This window comes from Nelumbo lutea, chromosome 1 (genome assembly GCF_056320005.1).
Source record: "Nelumbo lutea isolate HS-2025 chromosome 1, American lotus-T2T, whole genome shotgun sequence".
Taxonomy (NCBI): domain Eukaryota; kingdom Viridiplantae; phylum Streptophyta; class Magnoliopsida; order Proteales; family Nelumbonaceae; genus Nelumbo; species Nelumbo lutea.
The window spans coordinates 200,761,827-200,786,124 of NC_142684.1; the positions used below are offsets into that span (position 1 = coordinate 200,761,827).

The 24,298-nt window shown below is 39.1% G+C and overlaps 2 protein-coding genes and 1 pseudogene across 2 annotated transcripts; 2 read left to right on the forward strand and 1 right to left on the reverse strand.

Moving 5' to 3' along the window:
- The first annotated feature begins 1,339 nt into the window (after positions 1–1,339).
- On the forward strand, positions 1,340–19,516 carry LOC148880356 (uncharacterized). The gene is made up of 6 exons (XM_088962225.1): positions 1,340–1,566; positions 1,847–1,973; positions 2,580–2,665; positions 2,814–2,874; positions 3,802–3,888; positions 19,073–19,516. Exons 2-6 carry the CDS (start codon positions 1,893–1,895, stop codon positions 19,163–19,165), a joined length of 408 nt encoding a protein of 135 aa, XP_088818351.1. The 5' UTR covers positions 1,340–1,566; positions 1,847–1,892; the 3' UTR covers positions 19,166–19,516.
- Positions 4,093–19,064, forward strand: LOC148880357 (cryptochrome-1 pseudogene; annotated as a pseudogene).
- A 2,775-nt stretch (positions 19,517–22,291) lies between the features above and the next one.
- LOC148880358 (root meristem growth factor 10) lies at positions 22,292–22,857 on the reverse strand. Its single transcript, XM_088976400.1, has 2 exons — positions 22,735–22,857; positions 22,292–22,615 (listed from the first exon to the last, which is right to left on the reverse strand). The coding sequence occupies exons 1-2, from the start codon at positions 22,855–22,857 to the stop codon at positions 22,292–22,294; spliced, it is 447 nt and encodes a 148-aa protein (XP_088832526.1).
- Positions 22,858–24,298: the final 1,441 nt, after the last annotated feature.

Below are 24,298 nucleotides of genomic sequence, written 5' to 3' on the forward strand. Positions count from 1 at the left end.
TACTAAAATGTCCATATTTGTGTATTTAGTCCATCTCTAATTGTAAGGGTTGGAAATGTAAGTTCAATTATTATTTTCCACTTCATTTAATCCCCTCTCACTAAGTCTTATACTGAAGGCTGAAGGTATTAACTTTGATTTTCTCTTATTTAATCCTATATTTAAGTTATTTTTCATCGATAAATGTTACTAATTAGGTTTATATCAATATTTTTAACAATATAAACCCATATATTTTAAAATTGGCTCAAAACGAAACCATTCTTTATCCAAGTGGTGGATAAGCAATTCAATCATCCAAATCAAATCGGTCAACCTATGAAGTCGTAGTTAGGTAATAAATTTCTTAAATAAAAATAAACATAGAAAATTACAAAAATGTAAAGAAAATTAGACACATTTATGATATTTTTATTAATCAAATTAAAAAATAAATATTATCCATAATGAAAATGAAATACATAATTTTGAACTAACAAAAAATGAAATTATTTTACAATTTGACAAAGTTCAATAGTTCAACTTATGGGTCAAACGTGTTAACATTTAATGTCATTAATAAATAATAAAAATTAATAAAATAAAAAATACATAAATTTTTCAAAAGAACATTTAGACACATATATAATATCATATAATTACCATATTAATTAAAAAGTAAATGTGATATATCGGAATTACTTTTACACACAAAAATACAAAAAAAATATAGAAAAAATTGAACACATTTATAATTTTATATTTACACTACTATTGCAAATATGAATAAGATTATGAAACTTTTTCTTGACTAAAATACTCATATTGAATTTAGTTCCTATTTAATTGTGAGGTTTAAATTGTAAATTGAACTACTACTTTTTACCTTATCCATTTCAAGCAGGTAGGCCTGTCAAATGATGATACTTGAAAAATACTCACATATTTGGATAATGTATTTATGTAATCACATTTAGATTTTGCAACCTGCATCCAATTAATAATAAAAAACAAAAAAATATAAAAACACATAAGATTTATGAAAATTTTTGGATACATTGTTACTATCATTACCATCATTTAAAATTGCCACATATGGACACTTACTAGTTAGACAAAAAACCTCATGTTTTGATTTTTATTATTAATGCTTGTTTGTCTTTAGTAGGGATGTATCAATTTATCAAAAATGGAATGTGCCCTAATTACCCCTTAAATTAGAAAAAATTAAAGTAAAATTTGTATTTTCTTAAACACCTTTGATAGGTACACTAGTGCATTCTACTGCACAACCAAACATGACCTTAAGCTGAGAAAACAGATTAGTCGAGACAAACCGGAAATATGCTGCAAGGAAACCGAATCAAGCTATTCAAAACGGACGAACCGGGATGGGGATTGGGGACCCGGACAACGACGGTCCATGGGTTGGATCATCCTAAATTCCTCATTACGCACAATATTTGGGAGTAAAATCGATTCCACGGTTTCCACTTCCACCCGCTCTAAAGAAACAAAGAAGCAGATTGTACTTTCAATTTCAAACGACGGACTCCGCAATCCATGATCTCCCGCGCTGCGTAAAGGGTAATCTGCAAACCCACCAAACCAATTTCAAAACAGTTGTTAAATCTCTTATTTAAAATTTCCTTATTAGCTTCCTTGTTTCTGAAAATCGACATGTTTCCATTTGTTTAACGAGAAATGCTAAACAAATTGTTTGCATTTTGATTGTGTTATACATTTCTTTTAAAGGTTTTGATAAGCATTTTCATGTTGCGTGTGCTCTGAGTTGCATCAAAATTGCTGCTTAATGTGATGATCTCTTATACGTATAAGATCTAACTTCGTTTCTCCTCTGTTGCAGCTTGAGACTAACAGCTTGCATTTGATTCTAGTAGAGGAGTAAGGAGATGGGAAGTACGGCCTGTTTCATTATTGTCAGCAGGAATGATATACCCATATACGAGGCTGAAGTGGGTTCCGCAATTAAAGTATGAATTCCTACTCCAAAACCAATTTATTTGGGAAGCTCAAGTTCTATTTTAAAATGGAATATTTCTAATAGTGCTTTTTCAATTACTAATTCAATTATTATTATTATTAATTTTTTTTTTTGCTTTTTCCCTTTCTTTTGTACCTTCCTATATTGTCAATATGGCTGATGTCCTAGAGAGTTATCTGTTTCGTCCCATCCGGGAAGGGAGGGTAGGAATGGGGTGACAGTTCCGTAATGTTTGATGAAGAATGTGGTGTATCAATTAAGTTGACCCATCTGAATCATGGTCGTCACATCCTAATGCACTCTTCAAAATTTCTAAATATCATTTTTAGCCGAGTAAAAGGCATTCACATTTTCCTTCATCTTTGATCTTCTAAGTCCATCTAATTCTGGAAGCACAGGGTATCTTGTATTTTGTCATTTGTTGTCGATTTGATTGAAAGTTGGGACCAACAGTTTCACTTTTATAATAATAAACTTTTCTGCTTAATTATGGATACTTTAGCACATTTTCAGTTTCTTCCCTCTTACTTCTTGTATTTGTATGAAGTCGTTATTTTTTTATGGTTAGCACCCTTACATCATTATCATGTGACAGAAAGAAGAAGCCACCCATCAGCATCAATTTATATTACATGCAGCTTTGGATATTGTTCAGGACCTTGCATGGACTACAAGTGCAATGTGAGTTTCCATTGTCCCCTTATTCATTTTTCATCTTTATAGGTGTTTGACTGACTTCATGAAGACTCAAATAAGTTACTAATAAACATTTTCTGTCTTTATTCTTATTAGCACCTTGTAATTTGTGTTTACCAAATTATTGATACAGGTTCTTGAAGGCAGTGGACAGGTTCAATGATTTGGTGGTGTCTGTATACGTTACAGCAGGTCATATCCTACCTGTTTCCATGTCTATGTATCATCCTCAAGCATATGTTACTATTTTCAGAAATCAAACAAACTACCCAAGTGTACTGCATATTTTAATATCAACTGAGACTGAACCCATTAGAATACTAGTGCATTCTACTGGCTTGTAAGGTTCATTTAATAGTTTTCTTTTATTGTTTGCTCATTCATGCTCTATGTTGTCTAGCTCATTATTGATTTAACTATATTTCTTGGACCATTTTTACTGGAATAGCCATTCTTGAGTCTTCTCTTTTGTGTTTATTTAAGCTGTAATGTCAAAATGTAAGGCAAATAATTCAGTTTATGGGATCTGCCATTTGCTAAAAATCAAAGAGTTTTGGTTAGTTCTATCTACTGGGTAAAGACCCTTCATTAAACTTTAAACATCAAATGGGCAAGCTGCAACTTGCAAGGTTGATGCTGTTATAACACTGTAATGGTTGCTAATTCAGGCCATCCAAAAGTTATGTTGTTCTTTTTATGGTCATGACTAAAGGATTTTTTTTCTCCTCCCAGATATCAGCACCGCCAGTCATGGCCATTTCCAACTAAGAAACACTCAGTCACTTATTGATAATTCTAGCAATCAAGGGCTTTATGCTGGATATGATCTTAAATGAACACATTAACTTGTATTTATGATGTAGTTATGATTATTGATATTATGTGAAATTTGGCTGTCTGACGGCTGGCCCAAAGTTGGAATTTTCCCAATTGATGTTGTTCACTCTGACATTTGGTCAAGAGGATAAACTGTTTATCCAATGTGTGTTTTTGAGCTTTCTCCATCTAATGGTATCCTTTGTTTTTTAAGAAAAAAATATTTTATTAATGCATTAATATTTAAATTTATACTATTGGTATATTATCTCCATTCTCTTGTTTCTTTGACTGACTATATCATACATACAAGATTGATGTTGCTTCATGACTCCCGTAATGAAGATGGAATTAGAAGCTTTTTCCAAGAGGTTCATGAGCTTTATATAAAGGTATGCTATTGACTTCTGCTTCTCTATACTGCAATGCTTTTTTCTGTCATTGATTTGTTCTAGAATGTAGAAATAAGTCCTTGTAACTTCAGAACCTGAATAATAATGTGGTCAAGCAAATTCTTTTTCTATTTGTGTTTGAGATGATGTATTTCTTTTATGGTCTATGAATTTAGTCCTTAAAACCATGGTTTTTTGTTTAAGATGCAACTTGTGTTCTGCAAAGAGCATAAGAAAATTGAGATTAAGTGGACATTTGTAGGCTGTGGTATAGGCTTTGGTTGGAAAAACAAAGCTCTCGCCAAGGTTCAATTGGTTTGAGGGCCTAGGCAACCCAACGAAAACTAAACTAAATAATATTCATTATGTTTGTCTAATTCATTATAGTAAATCCATTTGAGTTTAATAGTGGTAGTCTTGCTCGAAAGTGTGAGTTCAAGTCTCGTCATGTAATCCCTCCTACTAAATTTTGATGGAAGTGCTTTAGGTAATCCTAGACTAGCTACAATTGGAGGATTGTTAAGAGACAGTAATGGTAGTATATGCTGGGCCTCTAGTGGGCCAATTGGGATCACTGACTCTGCTGAGGCAGAGGTGTCGGTTGCTCTCATAGTTATCCTTTTTGCTAGAGACCTGGGCATTCTGAACCTAACAAAGCCATAGTGAAGCCATCTGGACCTGGGGCCTTTGACTTATCCATTGAAAAAACTGCTTGTCATATTTCTTCTTCTTCAAAACTCCTTTCCAGCCAAACATTAAGGTCCTCTCCCAATCTCGGCCATTCAAAAACTCCCAAATTCTGCCTAGCATTCAAGGGCCTCCTGGATATTGCTCTAAAGTGCTCCGCAAAAATACTTGTTATCTCATCCTGAGAGGAAACCTCTTCACCATTGACCTCTAGCTTACCCACAAAATTCTTACTCCTGTTGGCGAATGCATGGAAAAATTTTGTATTCCCATCACATTCCTTGAGCCAAATTATCCTTGATTTTTGCCTCAAGGAAATTTCTTCTCTCAAGAGGGCATCTTCAACTCTATTTTTTTTTTTTTTTTTAATTTCCACCTCAGATCTCTTTCTTGCACACTCAAGGAATCCTGATTCTCCTTTCCATCTAACTCTTCAATTTGAGCCATTAGGAGGGCATTTTGTTCCTCCACTCTCCCAAACTGGGCCTTGTTCCACCCCTTCAATTTGGCTCTAAGCCTTTTCAATTTCTTGTGTAATCTAACCTCCTTCCACTTTACTCCTGTCAAATCTTCAATCCACCATTCCTTTATCTTAATTCACAAAATCCAGGTGAGTTAATCACATTTTTTCAAACCTAAAGGGTGTAGGTGTTGGTCCATTTCCAAAGGACTTGGCCAAGTTTAATAGGATAGTGATCAGAAGTAATTCATTTGTCTTAACTCCTAAGACTTAACCCTAATGACAAGTAGCTATAGTGATCTGAGGGTTGAGGATAGTTTGGTTCAGGAGGGATCTGAGGGATCTTAAGACTTAACCCTAATGCAGCATAGTTTGGTTCAGGAGGGATCTGAGGGTTGAGGATAACCCTGTGCTTTCTGCTGTTGTGAGGGCAGGGGTTGTGGTTGCAGTGCTCATATGGGCACCTGAGGAAGAGGGCCATTATTATCCTGTCAGGGTCTCAAGGTGGTGGCTTAAGCAGAGCTTGGCTCACTTGCTTATCTTGACTCCTTGAAGTGTCTTGGTACCTCTCTCATTACCAAGAGGTCTATTGATAGTCTCTTTCTCTTAGATATTGTCAAGTCTACTGGTGCTACTCAACTGTTCTTCAACTACCTCTACGATCCCCTGTCACTTGTAAGGGACCATAAAGCAAAGGGGGTTCTGACCTCCTAAGGCATAGCTGTGTGCTTTAATGTCGATTTGCTCTATGAACCATGGGAAGTTAATGATTAGGATGGGTGCCCATTCACCACCTTCTTGGCTTTCTGGAACAGGTGCCTGGCATGCCTTATGATCCAGAAGCCCCACTTCTCCCACCTGAGAGGATAGTTTCAGGCGATGTATCATGGTGCCCTTTTTTTTTTGGAAAAGTTAAGGTAAGATTTTATTTCAAAGAAACAACAAAGTACAACAGTTCCCTGGACAAAAGAAGCCCAGAAAACAACTAAAATTACAGACTCCAAATGGACTGAGAACTAAACAACTCAGCTACATTCAGGTTCTTAAATTCAGCAGTAGCTGGCACCCAGGAGATCAGCTTGCTGACTGACTGCTGTACTAGCTCATCTAGACATTTTGATTTGTTTGAGAAAACTCTATTGTTTCTTTCTGACCACAAAGACCAAAGAATAGCTGCAGGAATTGTTTTCCAGACAAGTCTTCTTTTTTTCTTCAAGCCTGCCAGATTCCCGCTAAATAGGAGGTCTTTGACTGATCTCGGCATGACCCAACAAACTCCAGCAGACTTTAGAAAATGCTCCCATACTCTAGAAGATATTGAGCAGTGGATACTTAGATGATCTGTACATTCTGACATCAGTCCACACAGCCCACAAGCAAGGTTTGATAGCAGCAGATCCCTCCTTTCCAAGCTGACTTTTGATAGGCACTTATTAAGCACCATAGTTAAAACCAGAAAATTGAATTTAGAGGGAGAAACTGCATTCCAGATTTGCTTACAGGGAAAGATAACAGGCCCAGAACTGCTATATTTAGAAGATAAGGACTTGACTGAAAAGTTGCCATCCTTACTCCATTTCCATATCCACCTAAGCATATCAATATTTTGTTCCTATAATAGATTCAGCAGATTCATTACCTCATTTAGCTCCCTGTCAAACAGATCTCTCCTAAACCGTGGACACCAGGTCACTGAGCTGTTGGATAAAATATAGGAATCAGCCACTGAAACTTCTTGTTCTGCAGCACATTGAAAGAGCTGAGGAAAAGCTTCAGCCAAGGGGCTATTCAAACACCAGGGGTCCCTCAAAAATTTAACCCTGTCACCTCTACCCACTTTGAACTGCACACCTTCCAGGAAAACATGTTGACTTTTTAGGATACCTTTCCATACTGAACAGCGCCAACTAGAGAGAGGGTCTTCAGATTTCCAGTTACCCCAATCCACCCCGTACTTAGAGGCAATTAAGTTCCTCCACCAAGATGTTCTTTCAGCAGCAAATCTCCAGCACCACTTGCTAAGCGAGACAGTATTTATCACCTTCAGCTTCCTAATTCCTAGACTCCCTTCCTTTCTAGGTAAGCATACTTGGTCCCAATTCACTAGATGAATTTTCTTCTCTTCTTCCCAACCCCTCCACGGAAAGTTTCTCTGCAAGCTTTCAATTTTTTTTTTGGCAACTTTGGTTGCAATAGGAAATAGGGACAGGAAGTAGGTAGGAAGATCGGACAGAGTGCTCTTTATGAGGGTCACTCTACCCCCAGCTGAAAGGTATTTAGCCTTCCAAGAAGATAATTCTATCTCTAGTTTCTCAATGACTGGATCCCATATAGCAGAGGATGAGCCTTGTGCCCCAAGAGGAAGTCCTAGGTACTTCACAGGGAAGAAGCCCAGCTGACAAGTCAAAACTCTTGTACACTCCTCCAAATTCAAGACCTGCCCTACTGGAATGATTTTGCTTTTATGCAAGTTAACTTTAAGGCCTTAGACCACCTCAAACCAGCAGAGGATCCCAAGCAAGATTTCCAACTGATCAATTGAGGCATCAAGGAAATAGAGAGTATCATCAGCAAACTGTAGAATGCTAACTTTTCCTGCTTGAGGAGCAATTTCAAACCCCTCCCAAAGCCCATTTTCAACCGCCTTAAGAGAGAATTGAGAGAAAAGCTCCATAAGGCAAATAAAGAGCAGGGGGGGGGGGGAGAGGGGATCTCCCTGTCTTAGGCCTCTAGAACTTTCAAAAAATCCCGCCAATTGACCATTAATTAGAACTGAGAACTTGAGTGAGGATATACATACTTTGATCCAGTTTCTCCACTTCTATCCAAAATTCATTTTTTCTAGCACTAGATCGAAACATCTCCAATTAACATGATCATTGGCCTTTTCTATGTCCAGTTTACACATCAGTCCCAGATTTCCCTCCCTTTGTCTCGAGTCTATGAGCTCATTGGCCACCAAAACTGCATTAAGCATTTCTCTCCCCGGGACAAAAGCACATTGATTGCTTGAGATCACACTGCTCAACACTAATTTCATTCTTTTGGCCAACACTTTTGCCAAAATTTTGTAGAAACTATTTAGGAGACTAATTGGTCTAAAGTCCCTAAGATTTGTGGCCCCCTCAATCTTTGGGATCAGTGTCACAAAAGTGGCATTAAGGCTTCTTTGCAAGGAAGCATTGCAATGAAAATCCTGAAAGACCTTCAAGAGATCTTTAATCTCATCCCAACATTTAATATAGAAAAGATTTGTTAGACCATCATGTCCAGGGGATTTCTCACCCTCCATTTTTAGGATTGCTGCCTTAATTTCCTCTTCAGTAAAGGGTCTCTCAAGAAACATAGCTTGATCGAGACTTAGCTGCTTAAAAGGAAGATCCATAGGGAAAGGTCTTCTGGCCCACGTTTCTTTGTAAAGATTTTTATAGAAAGCAGTGGCTAGCCTTTTTGTTTCAGTCATTGATTCTCCCACTCTTCCTTCCCATTCCAGCTTACTTATTGATGAAACCCTTTTCCATGCATTAGCCATTTTGTGAAAAAATGGGTGTTTTTATCACCCAACCTCAGCCAAGCCACTCTTGCTCTCTGCCTCCATTTGGTCTCTTCCTTTGCTGCCAACTTGTCAAAATTAGCCTTTGCCTGAATTCTTTTTTGTCTCAAGTCTGTCGAAATTTGACCTACCTCTTCAGCCCTGCCAATTTCTTCAATCATCTTCAGCATTGCTTTTTTCTCAGTTTCCATACCAAGACAGTTTTCAAACTTCCAGATTTTGATCTTTTCTTTAATTGCCCCAATTTTCTTTGCAAAGATATAGGAGCTAGATGGAGGATGAATTAGAGAAGGAAAGCAATGCACTTCTTGCCCATGCATGGTCACCTAGATGGAGCAATGCTGACAAGTTCCTCACCAATTTCATCAATGGACCATTAATTGAGTACTCTGCTAGCCGTAAAAATTTTGATAGTGCTACAACGTCATTTCTTTCACCCCATTTACATTTTGGGGAGGTGAGTGTGTGGAAAGTCTTCCATCTTGTCCACATCAAAAAGGTTTTGTGGGCAGATGAAGGAAACACAGAAGGTGAAGAAAGTGTCAACTAGTTTCTCAAGTCTATTAGGCCCTGTTTGGCAATGTTCCGCAAGAACGTTTTGCGCGTTCCCGGTGTTCTCACGGAGTAGAAACACGTTTGGTATAAGAAAAACAAAAAAAAAGGTGTTCTCGCATGAGAACAACACCCAAAGAACGAGAGTGAAAAATTGACGCTCCCAAAGAATGTGTTCCTAGGGAGCGCATGGTTCCCATGATGTTAACCCCTATTAACGAACACGTGTTAACGACTCCCACAGGAGAGAAGGGGTATTTTGGGTATTTCACACAAAATGATAGCCTTCCAAGAAGATAATTTTCTCTCTAGTTTCTCAATGACTGGATCCCATATAGCAGAGGACGAGCCTTTTGCCCCAAGATGAAATCCCAGGTACTTCACAGGGAAGAAGTCCAGTTGGCAAGTCAAAACTCTTGCACACTCCTCCATATTCAAGACCTGCCATACTGGAATGATTTTGCTTTTATGCAAGTTAGCTTTAAGGCCTGAGACCACCTTAAGCCGGCAGAGGATCCCAAGCAAGATTTCCAACTGATCAATTGAGGCATCAAGGAAATAGAGTATCATCAGCAAACTGTAGAATGTTAACTTTTTCTGCTTGAGGAGCAAATTCAAACCCTCCCAAAGCCCATTTTCAACCGCTTTAATAAAGAATTGAGAGAGAAGCTCCATAAGGCAAATAAAGAGCAGGGGGGGAGAGGGGTCTCCCTGTCTTAGGCCTCTAGAACTTTCAAAAAATCTCGCCGATTGACCATTAATTAGAACTGAGAACTTGGGTGAGGATATACATACTTTGATCCAATTTCTCCACTTCTGTTCAAAATTCATTTTTTCTAGCACTAGATCCAAACATCTCCAATTAACATGATCATTGGCCTTTTCTATGTCCACTTTACACACCAGCTCCGGATTTCCCTCCCTTTGTCTTGAGTCTATGAGCTCATTGGCCACCAAAACTGAATCAAGCATTTGTCTCCCCGGGATGAAAGCACATTGATTGTTTTAGATCACACTGCTCAACACTAATTTCAGTCTTTCGGACAACACCTATGCTAGAGTATTGTAGAAACTGTTTAGGAGACTAATTGGTCTAAAGTCCCTAAGATTTGTGGCCCCCTCAATCTTTGGGATCAGTGTCACAAAAGTGGCATTAAGGCTTCTTTGCAAGGAAGCATTGCAATGAAAATCCTGAAAGACCTTCAAGAGATCTTCTTTAATCGCATCCCAACATTTAATATAGAAAAGATTTGTTAGGCCATCAGGTCCAGAGGATTTCTCACCCTCCATTTTTAGGATTGCTGCCTTAATTTCCTCTTCAGTAAAGGTCTCTCAAGAAACATAGCTTGATTGAGACTTAGCTGCTTAAAAGGAAGATCCATAGGGAAAGGTCTTCTGGCCTACATTTCTTTGTAAAGATTTTTATAGAAAGCAGTGGCTAGCCTTTTTATTTCAGTCATTGACTCTCCCACTCTTCCTTCCCATTCCAACTTATTGATGAAGCCCTTTTCCGTGCATTAGCCATTTTGTGAAAAAAGTGGGTGTTTTTATCACCCAACCTCAGCCAAGCCACTTTTGCTCTCTGCCTCCATTTGATCTCTTCCTTTGCTGCCAACTTGTCAAAATTTGCCTTTGCCTGAATTCTTTTTTGTCTCGTCTGTCGAAATTTGACCTACCTCTTCAGCCATGTCAATTTCTTCAATCACCTTCAACATTTCTTTTTTCTCAGTTTCCATACCAAGACTTTTTTCAAACTTCCAGATTTTGATCTTTTCTTTAATTGCCCCAATTTTCTTTGCAAAGATATAGGAGCTAGATGGAGGATGAATTAGAGAAGGAAAGCAATGCACTTCTTGCCCATGCATGGTCACCTAGATGGAGCAATGCTGACAAGGTTCTCACCAATTTCATCAATGGACCATTAATTGAGTACTCTGCTAACCGTAAAAATGTTGATAGTGCTACAACCTCATTTCTCTCACCCCATTTACATTTTGGGGAGGTGAGTGTGTGGAAAGTCTTCCATCTTGTCCACATCAAAAAGGTTTTGTGGGCAAATGAAGGAAACACAGAAGGAGAATAAAGTGTCAACTAGTTTCTCAAGTCTATTAGGCCCTGTTTGGCAATGTTCCGCAAGAACGTTTCACGCGTTCCTGGTGTTCTCACAGAGTAGAAATGCATTTGGTATAAGAAAAACAAAAAAAAAGGTGTTCTCGCGTAAGAACAACACTCAAAGAACACGTTCTTTGGGTGTGAAAAATCGACGCTCCCAAAGAATGTGTTCCTAGGGAGCGCATGGTTCCCATGATGTTAACCCCTATTAACGAACACGTGTTAACGACTCCCACATGAGAGAAGGGGTATTTTGTGTATTTCACACAAAATGATAGAAAGAAGCCCTACCCAACATTTTCGTTCGACAATGAACTCTGGCCAGGAACGCGTCAACAGGTATTTTGTCTCAGCACCGCACCTGGTTTTGTATCATGTTATCTGTTTTAAACTCACCTTTTCTCCGGCTAGATTCCCCTGAATTCGTTTTTGCTCCCATGGCAAAGATGAGTTTTAATGCAACCTAAAATCATTTTTCTTATATTATTTTGTTTGTATTTGTTATATGTTATGCCGAATGGGTGTGGTTTCATCTCTAATCCCATCGATGGTTATATGTTATGCCGAATGGGTGGGGTTTCTTCTCTAATTCCATCGTTGTGTTTTATTATGTCTTTTGTTATGAACCTTTGCAAAATTGATGTTAAGAAAAAGTTTCATTATCCAAACGCTATTTCTGTTCCTGTAGAACAAAAATTTGTTCTCGAAGAACAATTTGCCAAACGTATCTGTTACTCCTGAAGGACAAGAAATAAAATTCTTGTTCTAGAAGAGGAATTTCTAAAAGAACAGGAATAGGTGGGAACATTGAAGGGAGGGAGATCCATCATATGGATGGCCGAACCTTGCAGGGAGGTTGGGCGAAATTTCAAATTTTTTTTTTCTCTTCTAGGAATCCTATTCCCTAATTTATAAAACTGCATTTTCAAGGTTCGTTCTTGAAACAAACCGGATCAAATCTGAAACCAAAAGGAAGCAAGCAGGGATGTACCTAATACAGAATAGTAGTAACGCTCAACGTAGGTGTTCACTCCCAAAGAAGTTACCAAATCTGCCTCCACTAAAGATGACACAACGAATGTTGAGGTAGGATTAGCAAGAAGGGTTCTTCAGCAAGAACCTGTGATTCTTCACCAAGAATCGTGTAGGGATGTGTGAGCACGACTTCAAATTGTTTTCTTCACCAAGAAACAATATCAAGAACAGTTCTTGATCACTCCAAGAGGTGGAGATCGAACTAGGCAGGGCAACAAAAGCAGAGGGAGAAAAAGATTGCATAAAAGAAGTGATCTTTTTATAGAATTCACCCCTTTATTTATAACCTTTCCTGGATCAACTTCCTCAATCCAATTAGAAATGAGTTTCTTGATCAAAATCTAATATTTGGATCTGGACTCTCAAGTGGATAAGACTTATCTTATCCAACTGCTAATCCTAATCAAATTATAAACCCAAATTCGCCCATTTAATTAAATCACTTAAGCCCAGTTCGAAATGGGCCTTAGGCCCATTAAGTCACATAGCTCACTTTCCCTTTAAATGCTGACTAGCTTGGTTCTCTTTGTATGGCGTGGGACCCTAGCATTGATCTACACATCAGCCACATGGGTTCAACCCAACCTCGGTTACAAGGCCTGGTCAAATTCACTGCAGAACACAGTGAACCCCTAAGTCCATTAGTATGGGCTCTTAATGGGCCCAACATTTACACTAAATGGTCCTTGGGTCCAACCATCTTGTGAAGGCCCAATGACTGTGGGCAGATGCAAGATTAGCCCATCAGGTATAACCCTCAATGGTCTTACACTTAACCTCTCAGCCCTTAATGATCAAACACTGTTCGACAAGAGAGAACCTCTCCCTTGGCTACAAGGTATAGTGTTGCACTCTCTACTCACATGGATCTCGGGAATTAAAACCTTTTGCAAACATTTTGTGAAACCATAATATACATGTATATCTCTATATAAATATATTTTGCAAAACAAAACTCAACAATTTGAAATCAACAACCGACAGTTTAGGTTTCCATCAGAGAGAGTGCATTTCTCGTTCATTCACTTTGTCCGACAAAGGGGTTGATCCTATCACTATGACCACCCACTCAGGTGAATTCTCGGACTGCCCCAACATACCCAGGTTTTGACCCCCTCTAAGGATCTCACTATTTGGCATATCAAAGACAACCCAATTTGACACATAGTGCAGTACCATAATCAAGTCTAGGGGTCAGGTGTAACATTCCAGTTTTGCCCATCTGTCTCCAAGGTCCAGGGCAATACTGGAATTTGGTCCGGTTCAGGGTTTCAAGAAAACCCACACTACATATGCCTCAGGTCTCACCCTGGCAGCTGAGACAAGTCACCCCAACCCACTTGGCAGCACATCAGCGTCAGCCTTGGCAGGATAAATCTCCCCAGGTCTATCCAATGGTTGTGAAGATTCTAAACTAACACGAGTCTTTTAAGTGTCTAGTTTAAGAGTTACACAGAAACACACCATAGATAGCATGAGTCAATTATGCACTTTATTCATTTACAGTAAACGTCAAAAGTACATCAATTTGATTGGAGCTAAGGGCATACACTGTCTAACAAACATTGCCAAACAGGGCCTTGGCCTCTCAGGTAGTAGTGAAAATACATGAGTAATTGATAAGAGCTATTTCATCAATTATGAAAGACTTCCTTGGGTAATTGATGAGAGATTTTTCAAGGCTTGGAGACAAGGTTGAACTGGTTATCCTTTGGTTGATGCTAGCATGACAGAACTTTGGGCTACTGGTTGGCTACATGACCAGATACGAGTTGTAGTAGCCAGCTTTTTTGTGAATTTCCTGCAGCTACCATGGGTGGGGGATGAAGTATTTCTGGGATACTTTATTGGATGCAGATTTAGAGAGTGACACTCTGGATTCGCAGTATATATCTGGAACTCTCCTTGATGGTTGGTGGTTTGACTGCAAAGATAATCCACAGTTTGAAGGTTACAAATTTGACCCTAAAGGTGAATAGGTATGAAGGTGGCTTCCTGAACTTGCTAGGCTTCCTACCAAATTGATACACCACCAATGGGATGCGCCAGAACTTGTACTTCAAGCTGCTGTGGTTGAACTGGGTTCTAACTATCCTCTCCCCATTGTAGGAATAGATGCAGCAAAAGCCAGGTTGCAGGAGGCTCTTTCAGATGTGGCAGCATGAAGAAGCCTTGAGAGCTATAGCTGAGAATGGATCCGAGGAAGGACTTGGGGATTATTCTGATTCAGTTCCATTTTCCTTTCCACAAGACATACAAATGGAGGTGGATCATGAACCTATTAGAAACAACCCAATTACTATGGTTAGACAATAAGGGGATTGGATGGTCCCTAGTATAACTTCTTCATTGATAAGAGTTGAAGAGGACAAAGGTTCTTCTATGGATCGTAGACACCTTCCTGACCTGAGGATGGTAATCCAGAAGTACCAGCAAATTTAAATCTAGATTTGGAATCTCAGAGAGGCATATTAAACCAAGGTGATGTGCAAATGGTTAGAAATAATAACACATTATTACAGTTCAATGCTAATCTATGGCTGCACAATGCTGAAGACTCCACTGCAGAATCTTCTAGTAGCAGCAACGGAAGAGGGAGAGATAGGGGCATAGTTCCAGTTTGATGATCTCCCTCAGGTTCTAGCTACTCAGAGCAGTTTGTGGGTGAGGAACATTGGCTTGGAAGCAGTTCATCTTATTTGCAGAGGCATCCCCAGTCCCACCAAGTAGAGATGGCAATTTGACCCATCCCCTTTGGGCTCTGCCCCACCCCGCCCCAGTTGGGGCAGATTTTTTGATGGGTGGATTTTGGGGAATCCCAAAATTCTAGGGATCAAAGATGGGGCGGAGATGGTATTTGTCCACCCAGCCCCAAACCCACCTGACTATATTATATTGCATAATATATATAACTGTTAATATATATTATATTATATAATTCTAGGTAGGTTTCAAAAAAATAAAAAAATAAATTTGCAAGTATGCAAGTAGGAATGACCAGGGCAGGGCGGGGAATTGGAATTCGGGGTCCAAGATGGGCATGCAAAACCCAGCCTCGCCCCACCCCGTTGCCATTCCTACCACCAAGTAATGAATTGGAGGACACTGTTTATAATGGATCGACCCCTTACCATAAAATATTCTCTATATTTTTTCTCCATTGTATCTTAAGCACTGTTTATACAGGAGTCTCCATGTCATCCTCTCCCCCCCTGTTTTCCCTTTTCCTTTCTTGTTTTATACCATATATGGTATGCTGTATAGCAATTGATGTTCTGCTAAGGTGAGAAGTATTACTAAAGAGTTGTGGTTATATAATAAACCCATATCAGTGCCTTGTCTTTTATTGAGTAGGCATGTATATTTATCACCATCCATGTGTGCGAAAAAAATCAAATAAACAAATACCAATAAAAAAATATGGTCAACATATGGTTATAAAAGTTGAGCTTAGGTCTCTTAGTCTTTTGAGAGATTTTAAGAGGATGGGAGAAGGTTGGGTTGGGTCCAACCTGAGCCCAACCCAAACTGAAGTAAATTTAGGATTGGGTTAGAGGTGAGGGATTTTAGGTTGGGTTAGGGATAGGGTTGATTGGGTAGGGTTGGATTAGGGTTAAGGTGGGGGGTTTAAAACCCCAACAAGGTGCAAGTCAGGTCAGGTTAGGTTGGGTTTAGGTCAACCCTAACCTGACCTGGAGTTTTCAGGTTGGGTTAAGATCGGGCTGGGCTTGTGTTGGCCCAACTTCTCTTCTTCTTTTTTGCCAAATGTTTTTTATTTCCTAAAATGAAGGGTTGAGGTCTACTTACATATGCACATTAATGGATGCATAGTTGCACATATACATATATTCCACATGCATACATACATGTATACATAAGTACTTCCATAATAAATGTTATATACATACAAATATAATTAGGGTTCAGGTTTGTCAAGGTCTCAGTCCTAATCTAAACCAAAGTTAAGTTGGGTTCATACTTTTAAATCTGAACTTCAACCTGACTTGTTGGGCTGGGTTCAGGCTAACCTGACCCAAGTTGCAGCTCTACCCCTATGAGCTACTAGCATCTTTGCTTACATGGGAAAATCTTCTGATGTATGCTTGCACTTTTTCTTTTTTGCCCATTGATTAACAAATGTGAAGTTTGAGATTTACATTGTTTCCTTGATTAACGAATGTGAACTTTGAGATGTATGCTTGCACTTTTTCTTTTGTGCACATTGATTAACAAATGTGAACTTTGAGATTTACATTGTTTCCTTCACTTCACCCTAATTATAGATGGAAACTGCAAAATCAAAGTTTTTGGTTCCTTAATTGAGACATAAGCATCATTTAAATTGTGAATGCTGTGAATAATTATGTTTTTAGATCTGTCCAGATTATGTCCACATAGTGCTTTTGCAGTTGATGGTAAAATACTGGCTTTCCGCTCAAAAGAGGGGATAAACATGGTGAACATTGGAAGAAGGAAGGAATGTTGTCGATTATTTTTAGATCCTGAGCTGAATGAAAAGTCTAGCTTTGGGGGGAACACAAAGCACCAACAGTTGTTTTGACCCTGGGAAGTTGAAATGATTTTTTTTTTCCTGAAAAATGTTTGAAGTGATTCAGAAAGGTTCTGCCAACAATTATTTTGGTATTGTAAATCTGAATCCATGCAACAAAGCTGGCTTCTGGGTTCAGCTGGAACTTGGGTTTGAGAAGGGAAATCAGGGACACAGAGTTAGGTTGTATTTTATCCTTATTATCCATTCTTGAAGGGGTCTTCCTAGAGCCAACAAAGGAAGATAGTAAAATTTGGACACTCACTCCCTCGGGTTCTTTCACCTGTGCTTCTTTCTTTAAAGCCCTAATACAACATTTTTCTGTTGGATTGTCTTTCCTTGTTAAAGAGGTGTGGTGTCATCCTATACCTCCAAAGTTTGTGAGTTTCTGTTGGGGAGCCTTTTTGGAAAGAGTTAATACAGGAGATTTACTTCAAAGAAAAAGACCCAATAGCTGTTTGTCTCCCCACTGGTGTGCCCTTTGTAAAGCTGATGATGAGTCTGGATATCATTTACTAATTTTCTATCAGTTTACTAAAGTCATTTGGGAATGGTTTACTTCTTTGTTTAGGTGCAGGTGGACCCCCCCTTTGAATGTGCAAAACTTATTCACTTCCATGCCTAACTAGCCAACAAAATGGGCTAAGATTATGTGGAGATGTATTAGGGCTGCAGTTTGTTGGATTGTTTGGGAGGAGAGAAATTCACTGATTTTTTCAAAAAAGGATTGAAGTTTGGAAGTAATTTTGGAGGTCATCCATATTAGGGTGATACATTGGTTGAAAACTTTGGCCTTGTTTGCAGAATTCTCTGTTGATGAGTTGCTAAGAAACTCGAAGGAGATCGCAGAATTAGCTTCAGCTAAGAAGGCCTCAAGCTCTTGCTGGATTCCTCCACCTTACAGTTTTACTAAACTGAATTTTGATGGCAGCAGTCTGGGTAATCCAGGGCCATCCAGAATAGGGGGAGCAATAAGAGATGAAAAAGGGAATCTGTTACCTATGTTTTCTAGTCCAATAGGGGTGGGAGATTCCTTGAGGGCTGAGATACTAGTAGCTCTTGAAAGGGTACAAAGGGTCAAGGACATGCATATTAATTGTGTTTCAGGCTTGTGTATGTTTAGTGTTTATGGTTCTGTCCTCAGGGGAGGTAACACCTCGTGCCTCCTCCTAGGCTGACTGTACTTTCGTTATTTAAATTAATAAAACTACTTTCATTTATAAAAAAAGGAGATTCAGAAGTTGTGGTGAGTGGTGAACTGGCTAAAAGAGGAAATTTAAGTGGCTGACTAAGGACATTGAAATTCAATGCACATGGGTAAAGAGAAGTGCAAACTCATTGGCTGATGGTCTAGCTAGGCAAGGGGTGAACAGAAACTCTATTTTTTGGGCTGTGTTGTAATTGCTTTACTTTTGGTTTGGTGTTCACTGGTTGTCTTCGGGAGTTAAGATTGTTTAGTTCCCTTGCTTTGTAATTTTCATAATCTTAATACAATTCACTGTTATTGATAAAAAAAAGCTGGCTTTGATGAAATCCACAACGTTCCTCTAATAAACACCTACTAGTAATTGATCTCATTGGGTAGAACTAGCCAATTGTTGTTGCTTTTTTATCTTTTTCAATGATAGATTGCCCCAGCCAGCTACACAACCTGGCAGGGTTCATATTCAATTAATGCAGGCATAAAGGAGTAGAGTTGTGTTCATGCCATAGTTTGTTTTTCTCACATTTCCCGTTTGAAACTGTTTTCTCTACGAGCATTACTATCCTGCCACAAAGATTTTAAAGGTGGGCTTTGGTTGATATTTGCTGAATTTCATAGCTCTGCAGGTTTTCCACCCAAAATCAGAAAGGCAAGCTTTCCCCCAAATTATGGGTCCGTTTGGTTTGCAGTCTTGAATCGGTATCCTCCGGGAATTGGAATTGTCCATTCCCATCTGTTTGGTTCAGACAGGAATGGGAATGGGAGTTGAAATCAGAAGAAATGGGATATCATTCCCGAGGAGTGGGAATGGGATTCCGGTTCCATCCAACCAAACAGTTGGATTGGAGTCTGAATAGCCCATTCCAATTCCGTTTCCAGACTCCTATTCCCAAGAACCAAACGGGGCCTAAGTCCCTCTTCAAGCTGCTCATGCTTTTGTTGTTCGACTTCGTCATTGAGATTGGCAGATTTATTCCGTTTTCTTTTTATTGAGATAATTCCTTGACTGATTTATTCACTTAAAAATGACAGATTCTTCTCAACCCTCTCTACTTACCTGGGTCCCGCATCACATCATCACACTTTGATACAAAAGTTCGAGCCCTGGCTAGAAAGTATCTGTAAGTCAATCCTCTCAAGTGGAGACAAGGAGTTCATGGGAAGCAACGTGAAAGGGTCACTAGGCTTCCAAAACTTCATATCGACACCTGTCCTGTGATAATCGTTAATAGTTACATTGTCTTTTATGTGTTTGAAAGTTGTTTGATTTATCATTTACTGCTTTTAATTAAAGATTATTAGGGAAAAAAATTGATAACCTCTTATTCATGTTATCTATTGACTTGTTGAAGTGCTACATTGATGGCTCTAAGCACCATATTTTGAAGAGAGAAGGACCTAATTTAGAAGTACAGAAGTTTAATATACAATGTATTGTATATGAAACAAGTAATTGTACTACTATTTTCATTTTTTTTTTCAACCACACTGGGCTGTGCTTAGGCAGATCCATAATACAAGGCAATTTTTCTGCTTTTGCGGAAAGAAAGCTTGGGGTTTCCTTTGAATCTATCCAACAGTTACATTGAATGAAAATGCAATAGAGAGATCAGCCATTTAAAAGTCTTCTCTACCTACACCCTTTTTTGCATGTTTATTTCTGGCCTTCAGCAGATCAACATGACAATCATGAATATGAAGTCATGAATCATATCTCATTCTTCAAAAACATTCCCAATGGCTATCCTATGTGCAGCTAATTGGTTACGCTGCACGGCTGATTGCAAGAATTTACTTTCACACCTTCCCTGCTATCAGTTACTTGTATCCCCAGGCCCTGTAACCCAGCTGTACATGGGGTAGCCAAATTTGCACTCGACTGTAACTCTCCATGGACCTGGTCTATGCCTCCTAATTCTCTTGTTCACACTTTGGAGGCTGACTTGTAACTGAACTTTGTTGATTGAATGGATTACTGTGGCCGTTTTAAAGAAATTCCCAATGTCAGATAATCACTTGTTATTGCCCTACACAAATAACTTACTCTTAATCTAATACATTGCACTCTTTTATCTCCAAGGGGCTTGCATTGTAATTAGTGAGGTCCTTTTTTTTTTTTTGCATAAACTCATAAAAGCATAGCGACTTTTCTGCACCTGATCCTTACCTCAATGCAGGTCGCACCTGAATTGGGCAATCGTTGGCCTTACTCAACAGTTTTATCTAGTGGGCTTTCTTATAATTAGCAAAATGGGTGAACTCTTTCTGTATAAAATTAGATCCATGTTGGCATGTTGCAAAGAGCACTTGCCCAAACAAAGTGGCACAAGAGCTCTCAATATTTGTTTGAGACTGGGACTAGATTTTAGCTAAGTGGGCTCGACAAACAATACAGCTGGGTGGGGTAAGGTGTTATTAGAGCTAAAAACGAGTGGTCTTGGTTAAAGCAGGAGCATTTTATATGGACTCAATCCTATGGAATTACAAATTACAGCGTGTCTTTGCTCTTCACAACAAAAACTCTAAAAAATAATTTGGGATTTTTTTTTCCCGAGTCATGATACTTGATCAATGTGCCAAGAAAATTTTTAGCTGTCCACAGGCTCGCTCTCTCTCTCTCTCTCTCTCTCTCTCTCCACTTGACAGGTCAGTTCATAGCCATGTCTCCAGCATTGTTTTTTTTTTTTTTTGCATGGAGTTCGTAAGGACTAACGATATTCAAATGGTTGGTAACCATAACTAATTAACCATCCATATATACATAAAAAAATAATAAAAATAAAAATTAAGCATCAACAAGTTAGCAACTCAGCTGATAAACTCACAGTAACTGCTTAGCCTAACAACCCCAATTATAGCCTCACAGGAGGTGACCAACAAACAAGATTAATACAGGCTTAATTATGAGTTATATGAAGAGAAGCACTGCCGTACATGTTTCATTTATTAAGAAGCCAACCACTGAATTTTACTCTTTGATTTTAATGAATCATAAAAAATCAATTAGATTTTACAAAGATGGATATATACCCACTTCTTTATATTTCCTTTATAATCTTTCTTACTAATAGGAGGAGAAAAACTAATGAATTAATGGTGAATTAAAACATTGAAAATTAGAAACTCAGGCACGTCTGTGGCGCTTGAGCACGTTTCGTTTATCTTAGGGTGATTCATTGTGGATGGGCGGTTTTCGATGGGGCTGCTCATAATCCATAACTACTACGTCATCGTGGTAATTGTTTTCCTTTTCCTGAACAGAATCTATAATCTCTTCGGCAGCGTGGGAAGCAGATCCTAGAACCGACCGTGCTTGCCGCTCCAATCCCTACACAAGCACCAGACGAATTCATTACAACACCATCCACCCGACCCATGAATTTTCCACCCATCGTCCATTCCACAAATTGCACCATTTCTTCTAGCTATACTAATTAATTTCTCACTTTCTATATACATATATATATATTCTCCCTTTCTATATATATATATATATATTTATATTTATATTGTTCTTACTTAATCATGGATTCTCAAGTTTCAAGGTGAACACTACCTTGCTTCTACCATGCATATACAAGCACGTCACATGATATACACATGGTTGCGGACATCATATTGGCCTTGCCAGCCTCAACACAAGGACAATTTCAAGGAGATGGACCATGTTTCTTGGTCGCCATTACTGCATACACATTAATCCTGTAGCTTAATGATTTTTTTATCACAGACAAATCTTCGGAAAAGATAAAATGCGAACATGGTGCAATTTACCTGTATATATTTTAGTTGCTTGTGGCAAACCCACCTGAGAAGAAGACATTATTATCTCAATTAACCCTGCACATCCCCATTACTATCAATGATGATGATGATAACAATAAAAGAAGATGAAGAACATTTCAGTATAATATATAACAAGATCGATAGCCGGAGTGGTGATACTTCTCAGTTAAAAATGTTATCTCTGATGTGCAATAAACAGGAGAGCCAGGCATTGGCAACAAATACAGTGCAACTCTGTACTGTGGTAAGTTGTTAGAAGTTATATTGGGCAGTGATGTATATATGAGTTAGACAGATTCTTCTAATAAGGCTGTATTGCTTCTTCATTCTATGAAGTATGAAGCCACTTTTTTGGAAGTTCCTGGACTGGATGTCAGTTGAAGACGCAAAACCCAAGCTCAATGAGAGAAAAAGAAGGAAATGAGGTGGGCAAAGAGAGAATAAGGGTGGGTGTAGTGTAGTTCGTCAGTTGTGAGAGGGAGGGTGTGTCTTCGGCGGAGAATAGTCCAAATTAAACCCCGGATATTGGCCACTTTTCTCACGAGGCACACGCCGTGGAACCGATACAAGAGACTCGGTTTGAACAGCACCTGATATCTTTACTTTCTTCAGAGAAGCATCTGAACCCTTTGACTTCTCATGGGTGCTTGCACCTTCCCGGCACTTGTCCATCCTGGTTTCCCCATTTTCTGCTTCTTGTTTTGGTCTCTGATTTTCCTCTGGCAAGTGAAGTTTCGTCGTCGATGGGATTGAGGTCTTATCAAGTTTGCCCTCCTTCTCCAGATCCTGCTGCACCACAACCAGAGATGATTAATTATATTAGCTAGAGAAGAGTTGGACCTCTCTCTCTATATATATTCACCTAGTGACCTTATGAAACAAATTGAAACATTTATTTTTGCACTAACCTTGCCAGAAAGGCGAACTTGGCTACGGGACTCCAATAAGACGATGCCTCGGAGATGGCGGGCATCGCATGCACAGATGGAGAGACAATGAAGGAATAGGAATGGGAGGAGAAGAGAAGGCATGTTTGACATGATGAGATCAGATATCTTGACTGTTCAAGGGCTAGAGGGTAGCACTAGCAGCCAGCTAGCTAGCTAGCAGTATTTATATTTATAGTTAGAGACTGGAGGAGGAAATTGAGCAATAAATGCAGGTATTGTAGGTAGTGAAACAGGTTCTCCAAGAGAACGTGGAGGTGTATGAAAGATGAGACCTGAGGAGAAGAAAAATGAAGATATGTGGCGCCTTCTATGTCTCTTCCCTCCCTTTCATGTTTCAGTCATTTGGGACCCAAGACAGAGAATATACCCCCACCAAGGAAGAAGACGATTTTAGGCTCCTGGTGTTGGCGAACATATGCAGGTGCAACTTGGAAGGAAAAAACAGAGCCCGAAAGAGAGATTTTTCTTTGAAATAACAAAGGGAAACAAGAGGAGGATTAAGTTATATATATGTACAGAAAATGAAATAACAAACAAAAACAAGAAAGAGAGAGCTTGCCCCATTTGTTTCAATCGATGAGCTCCTTTCCTTGTCTTTGTCTTGGGTTTCTTTACAAGTGTATGCATGATTGTGGCTCCGTGTTTGTTGCATGCTCTTAGAAATAGACTTGCCCCCCCCTCCCCTATTTTCTTGAAAATCTTGCTACTTGGTTTATTAATCCAAAGGCGCCATGGTAGAAAATCTCTTCTAGCTAGGATGGATGACAACATCTATGCTATGATGCATCCTCTTCCTCGAAAGTTGGTGTATATATTGACTCGGCTCGCATCCTCTTCCCCTAGGGATTGTATATCAGATTGTGAGACGCTTTAAGCACTAGTTCCCACACCAGCTGCCTTAATTACTTGGCTTCAGTCATTCAATGGGTTGTTGTTTTCTGAAACTAGAAGTTTGAATGACCATTCCGATCGAAGCTATAGAATATGCGTCCTAAACACAGTTGGTTGCAGTATAACGGCTTCAAATGCCGTTCATCAATAAAATATACTGTCAGAGCACCGCCTGTGACGATTGGTCCAGGTTCGGAATGAGATCATCAGAAATTTATATTAACACATTCTGTGCATGAAGCCGTCTATGACATGCAGTCCAGTCCAGTCTGTATATCCAAGTTGAACGTCAAAATGTAAATTAGTAAATATAAAAAATATACAAGACTAGTGTGACTGCACTGTGGTCGCAGGAAATCCTTTCTTCCGTGGGACAGGAGAGTCCCCACTCCCCATTTACCTTTTACTAGTTAGTTTTTACGCAGTCAAAACTCAAAAGCAAGTAGGACCGACAGAAGTGTGGAGAGTGGGGATTGAAGAGAGAAAGAGAGAGGGGAAATGGGAGGCAAAGCTGCATGACCAACCTCCTTGTGCACCTCAGGTGAGGGACATGAGAGGGAGAGACCCCCAACCTTGCAGTAATCCAGGCATGCACGCCACGTGGAAAGGAAAACTATGCTATTATAGCCAC

What these genes read in the sequence shown, in the direction of transcription:
- LOC148880356 (XM_088962225.1), top strand. Translation starts at nt 1,893, where the DNA reads ATGGGAAGTACGGCCTGTTTCATTATTGTCAGCAGGAATGATATACCC. An exon ending in CTGTATACGTTACAGCAGGT is followed by an intron (nt 2,875 to 3,801) that starts CATATCCTACCT and finishes GACTATATCATA; the next exon opens with CATACAAGATTGATGTTGCT. An exon ending in TTCATGAGCTTTATATAAAG is followed by an intron (nt 3,889 to 19,072) that starts GTATGCTATTGA and finishes TAAAAATGACAG; the next exon opens with ATTCTTCTCAACCCTCTCTA.
- LOC148880358 (XM_088976400.1), bottom strand. Translation starts at nt 22,857, where the DNA reads ATGCCTTCTCTTCTCCTCCCATTCCTATTCCTTCATTGTCTCTCCATC. An exon ending in AAGTTCGCCTTTCTGGCAAG is followed by an intron (nt 22,616 to 22,734) that starts GTTAGTGCAAAA and finishes GTTGTGGTGCAG; the next exon opens with CAGGATCTGGAGAAGGAGGG.